At 40.3% G+C, this 9,502-nt stretch overlaps 1 protein-coding gene across 1 annotated transcript; it reads left to right on the top strand.

Moving 5' to 3' along the window:
* The first annotated feature begins 273 nt into the window (after nt 1-273).
* On the top strand, nt 274-7,931 carry nom1 (nucleolar protein with MIF4G domain 1). The gene is made up of 12 exons (XM_053497023.1): nt 274-1,421; nt 2,333-2,445; nt 2,529-2,666; nt 2,758-2,815; nt 3,482-3,808; nt 4,059-4,169; nt 4,333-4,497; nt 4,578-4,699; nt 4,785-4,917; nt 5,017-5,148; nt 5,321-5,430; nt 7,173-7,931. Exons 1-12 carry the CDS (start codon nt 390-392, stop codon nt 7,333-7,335), a joined length of 2,604 nt encoding a protein of 867 aa, XP_053352998.1. The 5' UTR covers nt 274-389; the 3' UTR covers nt 7,336-7,931.
* The last annotated feature ends 1,571 nt before the right edge of the window (nt 7,932-9,502 follow it).

Raw genomic sequence — 9,502 nt, 5'->3', positions numbered from 1 at the left:
TTATTATTATTATTATTATTATTATTATTATTATTATAATACAGGTGCATGTGCTTCTATTATTTTTCATTCAAATCTCTGTCTTCACATTGTAAATCATTTAAACAAATACTTTTTTTAAATAAATGAGTGACAGTTCTTTCTCTTTCATCTGTCCATCAAAAGAGTATTTTGGTCCGTTACAGCAGTTACAGGTCTGTCCAGCAGATGGCAGTGTTAAACATGAATCCCGGCCCATACAGCCGGAAGCGGACGTAGAAGAAAAAACAAAGATGGCGGCCTCTGTGTTCCATGCGCGTGCCGTGTTTTGGTCTCACTTGCTCAGTGTTTCCTTATGAAAACACTAACAGAATTTATTTTGCGCGTTTAAATCTTTTAAAATCTTGAATATGAAGCCGAAATTCAGTCGGAGAGGCGGCGGAAGAGGGAGGCAGCCCGAGGACAAACTGCACAAGTTCATGGTGTCAGTCCAGAAGTTTGTGGAGAATGAAGGGGGACAGGATGGACAGGAGTCCCACAGCTACACTGGGATCCTGGCCAAGAGGAAGAGCCGAAAGGAAATGCGCAGGGAGAAGAGGAAGATGAAGAAGAGGAAGAAGAAGGTGAAGGACAAGCCGAGTGTAGAGGAGAGTGTGCAGAGTGTAGAGTCTGGTCCAGAGAGCGCTCCTTCATCATCATCATCATCATCATCATCAGCCATCAAATCATCATCAGCCATCAAATCATCAGTCAAACCGCAGTCGAACCCTGAGCAAGACGACAAGCCCAAGAGGAAAGTGCGTTTCCAGGAAACCTCAGCGTCTCCGCCTCCTGAGAAGAGAGCCAGGGTGCAGGCTGTGAGGAGGAAAGCTCTGATGGAGGCCAACGAGGAGGAGGACCGAGAGATCAGGAGGCTGGAGAAGAGACTCGGCCTCCACAAGAGGAGAAACAAGAAAAGCCTCCCGCAGTCCTTCATCACCGACGGCCTCGACTACATCCTGGGCATCCTGGAGCCCGGAGAGGCGGGGTTATACCACAGCGACGAGGACGACGGGCAGGATGAGCTCGGAGTGAAGGAGGAGAGGAAGAAGAAGAAGAGCAAGCTGGAGGAGGATGAGGAGGGAGACGAGGATGAGGAGGGAGACGAGGATGAGGAGGGAGACGAGGATGAGGAGGGAGACGAGGATGAGGCGGGAGACGAGGATGAGGAGGGAGACGAGGATGAGGAGGGAGATGATGTAGAAGAGGAGAGGGAGGAAGGACACAGTGGTGATGAGGAGGGAGATGATGTAGAAGAGGAGAAAGAAGATGGAGAAGGAGACGAGGAGGACAGTGAGGAGATTGAAGAACATGAGGAAGAAGGAGAAGAGGGGGAAAATGCATCAGAAGAAGATGATGATCTTAATGAAAAAGAGGAAGAAAATTCCCAAGAAAATGTATCTGTAAGTGAATATGAGCTCTCTCTCTCTCTTTTATTTCTAACACTCTTCAATCTCCTTTTATTAATGACCACCATAGGTACCTGTTTTATAGAAATGTAGGGTTGTAAGGTCAAACGGCCAAAACGTGGTTTCGCTGCTAAAAGGTGTCTCACCTAGGTGAAAAAAAACAAAGAATTTTCAGATAGGATCATATAACATCGTTTTTCATAATACTTCATGCTTCGTCTTACTTCCTGATCCATGCTTTATTGATTTTTTTGTGTTTTGTAAACATGCAGACACATGTACATTTCTATCAGATAAAAAGAAACACATTTGCTTAATTGTGTCCTTTTATGTCCGTAGTGTACATTAATCATTCTTTTTTTTATTTTCAAGAAAAAAAAATGAGAAATGGAAAAAGTAGATTGGATGAATATTTAGAAGTTTTGTCTTAAAACCACTCCAGCGCGTTAAAATTCACTTATACCACATCAGCACTGTTATTTCAGCTAAAGTAAAAATATGAACTAATCCCAGTAAAAATATTCAGTTTAGTTTTCTAATTTATATCTGTTGGTGCAGGTGTGTTTTTACATTAAACAAGTAGCGCATTAGTAGATTATGTTAAAGTAAATTATTATAAGCTACTATGTGACTCATCAGCAGGTTCATGCCCTTTCTCAGCTAAGTTGCCTCTGTTGAGCCCTATCTCCTCTAGGGGGCGCTGTATCCTGGCTCACCCTGTGCTCTGACCCCAGCTTCCTAACTGGGATATGTGAAAAATAAAATTGTAATTTCACTGTACTGTAAGGTACATGTGGCAAATAATTGAATTTTTAATTGTAACACAATATATGTTTAAATGAAATAAAATCTATAAACTGTTACGCCTGTATTTTATCTCTCTAACATCCGCTGTGTTTATCCAGAGCGGCGATGCGGCAGGTAAATATGTCCCTCCTCACCTGCGTGAAGTCGCCGACAGCAAGCGCAAAGCCGAGCTGGAGCGACTAAAACGCAACCTGAAAGGTCTAATAAACAGGTACGTCTCGATCCATGATCCATTATCCTAGCAGGACGCACTTATCAGTCACATGACTCATGGACTCGGTTTGTGACCCGCAGGTTGAGTGAACCCAACATGGGCTCCATCAGCGGGCAGGTGGAGGAGATGTACATGAGCAACAGCAGGAAGGACATGAACGACGCGCTGACCGAGATCCTGATGGCCGCCTGCGTCACGCCGGCACTCATGCCCGACAGGTAGCTTTATGTCGTACATACATTCTGCGGTAAAAAAAATAATAATAATGAGAAGTGGATGTTTATTGTTGCCTTTTTCATTTCCACTCAGGCTGCTGATGGAGCACATGCTGTTAGTCGGTGTCCTGCATCACACAGTCGGACTGGAGGTAATGAGCTTTTATAGCAGGAGGTATTTTTTTTATATCATTAGTTTTGAGATTATATGTGGGAGAAATGAGTCAGCCTCGCCGGTTTCAATTAATCAGTCCGGGAGCACGATGATAGAAAATGTCTGTCCTGTCAAGCTGTCCTGATGGGGAATAATCCTAATTTTGGAAAATCCTCAACAAAACAAAGTTCAATATAGTGGAAAGTACAAAGTCCAATACAGTGGAAAACAGCTCTAAGACAAATTGGCGTTCAGGATTTTCCTCAACATTTAAAGGCACAGAGACAACACTGTTACATTAGACATTTGGAATTTACTTCCTAAGGCTTGGTTACGGTTTTTGGCCACATGTTGGCAGTGTGGGGAAAGGGGTGCAGAGATTTAGTCATGTGGATTGGTATGCTTTACATTGTCTAATTGTGTCAAAGGCATGTAAAACTCAGTTTGTAGGATTTAAGGACAAATCCGACTTATGAACATGCTACCAGAGCAAAACTCGTTCATAAGTCAAGGACTACCTCTATATATTTGCATTTGAGGTTGTAAAAAATGCTGCAGTTCCGCTTTAAACCTACAGAAGGTGCACTCTAATCTAGCAATCATGATAATTGTCCACGGCGGCTACCATCCGTACTCAGAGCTAGACTTCCTGTCTGTCTTCCAGGTGGGCGCTCACTTTCTCGAGACAGTGGTGCGGCGTTTCGACAAGACATGGCAAGACAGCTCCGTGGCGGGTAAAGAGAGCTCGAACCTGGTCTCCATGGTGGCTCACCTGTACAACTTCCAGGTGGTGCACTCGCTGCTGCTGTTCGACATACTGAAGCGGCTGCTGACGGCGTTCGAGCCACAGGACGTGGAGCTGATGCTGCTGCTGCTGAGGAACGTGGGCTTTTCCCTGAGAAAGGACGACCCTCTGGGCCTGAAGGAGCTGATCTCTGAGGCCCAGCGCAAAGCTGGCGTGGAGGGAGCGTGCCTCAGCGACCAGACCAGAGTAAGGAGCGGGAACGTATGGCGGCTGTGATTTCACAAGCGCAGCTTAAGCATTTACAATTAGGCGTTGGCGGACACACTCATCTAGAGCGACACAAGAGTGCTTTGAAGTTTCTGTCATTGTATAGATCCTTACACTGGGTTACTGTTATGAATAGATGAGGTTAATTTAGAGCTGAGGGATTATAAACAGTTATAAATGTGGGTACAGTATTTTTATCTCACTTTCTCCCTGTCTCTCTCTCCCTCAGGTGCGGTTCATGTTGGAGACGATGCTGGCGCTAAAGAACAACGACATGCGGAAGATTCCGGGTTATGACCCCGAGCCGGTGGAGAGACTAAGAAAGGTGCAACGCACTTTGGTGAGACATGTTCGCAACTTGAGGAAGTCCAACACATCATTACTATACCTTTAATAAAAACCAATAAAAACGTGGAGGAAACCTCTGTTGTTGATGAGTTTCCAGTCACATCATGTCCTGAAATGATTTATTCCTTGTTATGTGTTTTTATCACGTTGTGTAGATCCAAAACCGGGCGAGTGGCACTGACGTGAAGCTCAGGGTTTCTTTGGAGAATCTTCTGGAAGCACAGAGCGTCGGTCGCTGGTGGATCGTCGGCTCGTCCTGGAGCGGAGCGCCCATGATTAACGAGGACAAACCGGCGGCGCAGCCTGTTAAAGGGGAGCAGGTGAGGGCTATTATGATGTTTGTTGCTGTGTTCATCTCAGTCTGCTATTAGATATCCTCTGATACCGGTATCGCTCTTAGTTTAGTGCCAAAGTGCTTGAGCTGGCACGCAAACAGCGCATGAACACGGACGTCAGGAGGAACATCTTCTGCGTCATCATGACCAGCGAGGATTACCTGGACGCCTTCGAGAAGCTCCTCAGGTCCGTAGCACACTGCTTGTTAATCGCTGTAATCTTTTAGACATCTCGAGGACTGGATTAATCAGTCCCTCCTTCTTTTCTCCAGACTTGGTCTGAAAGGTCAGCAGGAGCGAGATATCGTCCACGTCCTCCTCGACTGCTGTCTCCAGGAGAAAACCTTCAACGCCTTCTACGCGGTTTTATCTGAGAAGTTTTGTACACATGACCGGCGCTTTCAGGTAACACGAGCGATCGGTTCACATCCCCACACCAGGACTTTATTTCATCTTGTTGACTGTGTTCTCATATCTTTCTTTTTTTTTTTTTTCTTCCTCCAGATGACTTTCCAGTTCTGTCTGTGGGATAAGTTTAAAGAACTCGCAACCCTATCGAGCAGTTCCTTTACAAACCTCGTCCTGATGGTCACGCACCTCCTAACCAAGAATTCACTTTCGCTCTCCATCCTCAAGGTAGGATGAGATTACCCAGCATTCCCTGGTCATAGTTCAAAGAGACATGACTGATTTTCCTTTATGCTATTATTATTATTGTTGTACTTAATTGGATTTTTAAAATTCATTTTAAATCATTAAATATAAATGACTTGTTACCCATGTTTGCTCTTCTATCTCTCTCTCACAGGCCATAGAGTTTGGAGAACTCGATAAGCCTAAAGTTAAATTTTTGAGGCAGATTCTCTCTAAACTCCTACAGCAGACTCAGGAAGAGGATCTGGTTCAGATTTTCAGCCGGTGAGTTTCTAGTCCACATAAAAGGCCACTTAATCAGACATATTCAGACATCAGAGGCTATAAGACTATAACTGTATGACTTTATATAGTATGAAATTACTTTAATCTCTCTGTGGTTGCCTGAATCGCTTTAATATTGCATCTTGTTCCACCGCATCTTGATTCTACCGTACATATCAATTGCCATATAGTGTGTGAGGTCAGATTAATTTCCATTTTCCACTTTTGTCTTTGCTTTTCCTTAAGAGTCCAACAAAACAGCTCTTTGTAGCAGTCATGACTTCTAAATAATCTTTTGGATTAGTTTGCAGCCAGGGTTGCCAGATCACACTGAAAAACTCCTGCTCAGACAATTCTGAAACACTGACAATAAAACTAGAGAGTTGTTCTGTTTAGTAAAAACAAAGAAAATTTCTTGACATGGTATATGAAAAAACTTGCGAAATCAGAGAAAAATGATTTGCAGTTTTTAAATCATCACTTCATATAGTGATTGTTCGAGCCACTAATACAAACAACATCCATTTACATTTATGGCATTTAGTAAGTTAACCCTGTAGCACTTACATGTTTATCTCATTATGCATCTGAGCAGGTGAGAGGTAAGGAACTTGTTTAGGGGCTCAACAGGGACATCTTGGTGATGCTGGGGTTTGAACCTGAGACCTTCTGTTGACTGGTCCAATGCTATTACCACTAAGCTACCCCTGACCCATTATCAGAATGTTGTAATTCATAATTGTGTTAACAAATGAACCAGACAAAAACGGGGGAAAAAATGACCAGGGTGCTCTTTCATCTTAATTTGCCATCAGAGTTATGGAAAGATTTATTTCTTTGCTTTTGAAAATTATGCATATACTGAGCAGGGTCATGTTTGGATGCGTAGTCTCTGAATTGGATAAACATAATAATAAGATCTATGTTAATTATTTCTGTGTGATTATTGATGAGTAAAGAGATTAAATTTTGTAACAAATTTGAGCTGAAATCTAGTCTAAACCAGTCTAGTGCAATCAATGTAAGGATAAACTCAATAATGGAAACTTTGAAGCAGTTCATGTATTTCGCTCTGGATGTGAGCATTTGCCCAGTGTAAACTAAATCATGTTGCAGATCAAAACTTTAGCTCTTAAAACTCCTTTTCACAAAGGAAAAGCTACATCTCCCTCAAAACTAGTAGAAAATAATGCAGAAGGTATTCCATTTGACTCTATTGACTGTGTGCCACCATATTGGTATGACATCATGTTTGTTAGAAAACTCTGACAAGCAGGAAGTTCCCAGATTCTGAGTAAATGCCCTTACTGTTGCACTTTTCTGTCTTATCGGTCAATAGAGCTGAGTACAATAGATTGCAGTAATTGATTTGGTCTAAACTGATAAACTCTCAGTGATGTAATTTTTTTTATACCTTTGTCTTTTTTTGAACTAAATAAGAAATAAAACCATCATGTTGTACTGTTATAGGAAAATAATCATTGATAGTTTGATGTCCCATTACAGCACATCACAAAGTGTTTTATTCTTTTTATACCGCAACATTGTGCCAAGAGCTTGCCTTTTTCTTAATCAGAAAACATACATTATATTTTTTTTATCCAGACATTTTTGAAACACGTCCTTAAAACATGTTGGTCCCTGTTAGCACTCACCACCTGTGTATTATTGAGTGCTAATAAAAGTGCTTCAGGAAAACCATATCAGTAAATGTTGAGTGTTTGTGTGTTTTCTGTGATCAGGATTTCTGGAATTCCTAAGCTGGGAATGCTACGCGAAGGATTAAAGCTCTTCATCCAGCACTTCCTGCTTCGAGGTGCTCAGACGGAGGGAAAGATGCTCACAGAGAGGGCTGAGGTCGCCATCAAGGCCATGGAGGCACGGGACGCCAAACTCAAACTCTAGAGCCCAGTTTATATTCCAGAACAGTTTTAGTGATGCAACAGAATTTGTCCAGCAGGTGGCTCTCCAACCCAAATAACATGGCCAATAGACTAAAAGACTTAAGACAATGTTTAACCTTAGCTGTGCAAAGAAGCAAAAAAAAGTTTGTTGAATTGACAACATTAAATATTCTTTATGTGACGATCCTGGATTTTACAAACATACATTCTGAAATATTTCGTTGTTGTTGATAAAGAAAAAGTGTATAAGTTAAAAAAAATTACAAGACAGACTTGTGCAAACTTTATGACCTTTTCAATAAAATCTGCAACAGCTGTTTTATAGAAATGAGGTTTCTATGATGTTTGTGTGAATTTTAGAGCATTATTGTTTTATAACACAAGAAAGAAGGATGTTTGAAGAAGAGAGAAAAAGAAGAAACATCTTCTCAAGTGAACATTTATTGAATGAAATTTCAAAACTCTGTTACTTCTTATTATAGGACTACAATGAATCAGATAGACTGCATGGCCAAAGTTTTATTGACCACCATTCGCTTTGGTTACATCACACAGTGTGGTGGTGAATTCATGTGTGACAATGAAATCAGTTGCTCATGTTACCAGAACTACATTTTCATACCTTGAGTCCTGGAATATGGCCATTCCATCAGGGTTCCATCCATAACCCAATTCCATTAATATCAAATCTCCTTAATTGATTATCGCAATTCAATAATTTGACATTTCTGAAGTGGGAATTTTATTTTTTTTTTTAATTTTATTTGTTAAATCTATTTCTATACCCATTGTACTTCTTAGGCTTTAAATTGTCTTAATTTCTTTGGCAGATATTAATAGAAAAACATATCTGACAATATGAAATGTTTAACCATAAAAATGTCTAGAAGTAGTGTTAATAATCTTATAATCAGTAATTTTTACAATTTTTGTAATCTTATAAGAAATGGTAGATCAATTTGATTAGAAGAAATCTATTTTCACTGATTATTATTTTTTTGCAGTATATAACACTTTAGACACTTAGAAGCTCAAAGTGCTGTGCAATAAAGTACTAGGAACTTATTTTTTTGTTATTTATTAATTATAAATTTAATTTAATGTATATGAAAAGAATCTTAGGAGATAAATATGCTTAAAAACAGTGTTAAAAGGTTTTCAGTGTAATGTATACACCCTGCTATAGGGAAATCAGTTATCATGAGGCAACAAAGCCAATATTTCTAATAAGTTTATTTGTTTGCTTTTTAAGTATACAGTAATACATAAATGTATGTCAGAAATCTTAACAGCTAAAGTCTATCTCCTGGGTTAACACAGGCTAATATTGAAATATTTAGAGGAACAAATGAGACTGAGGGTGATTTCTGAGCAGTGTGTGTGTGACTGAAATTATTATTCAGGGTGAAATTGAGGTCGTGTGTGTCTGAGGTAAAAACCCCACACGCGTGCGGTCTGCTAACATTGACCCACAAAATCGTAATTTTATCCCCTTTTTAACTGGTTTAGACTATATGTTGAAGGAAAAAGAGAGAATGTGTGTGTGTTCACGGGTGAAATATAGCCGCTCAGCTCCCGGACGCGAGTGACGCCGTCGCATAGCAGAGACTCGCCGCTACATTCGAGGCCAGCGCCTGATTAATTAGCAACATTAGCATCGGCGCGGGCGCGTAACGGTCAGAGCGCGCGAGCGGGTCATCCGGGGTCAAGAGCGCTGAGGAGGTGTTTAACTTCCATTGGCGGCCATGTTGTCTCCAGTGACTGTACTAGTGCTTGTTTTTTAACATAAAAACAAACAGTTTTAACGAAACAACACCCTGTTGTACAAATCATTTAGTCTCAGAATTTTTTAATGGTTTCCAATAGATTTAAATTTATTTATGTTGTTCATATGCCTGCTTATTTAATTTTGTATTTATTTATTTATTTATTTATTTATTAATGTGAGGGACATACATATTACAGTATGTGTATATTATTATGATTTATTTTCTTTTTTTTCCTTTATCTGCATTTCTTTTTTCTGTAAATTAATTTGTCACTTTATTTTCTTTTATTTCAGTTTTTTCATTTGTTCATTTGTTTTACATGTTCCCCTTATTATTATTATTATTATTGTTGTTGTTGTTGTTGTTGTTTGGATGATTAGTTCATTTTTCTTCTCTGAA

The sequence above is a fragment of the Clarias gariepinus genome, chromosome 1 (assembly GCF_024256425.1).
Source record: "Clarias gariepinus isolate MV-2021 ecotype Netherlands chromosome 1, CGAR_prim_01v2, whole genome shotgun sequence".
Classification (NCBI taxonomy): domain Eukaryota; kingdom Metazoa; phylum Chordata; class Actinopteri; order Siluriformes; family Clariidae; genus Clarias; species Clarias gariepinus.
Note: the sequence above shows the minus strand (reverse complement) of the source record. Positions and strands in the feature narration are given on the sequence as shown.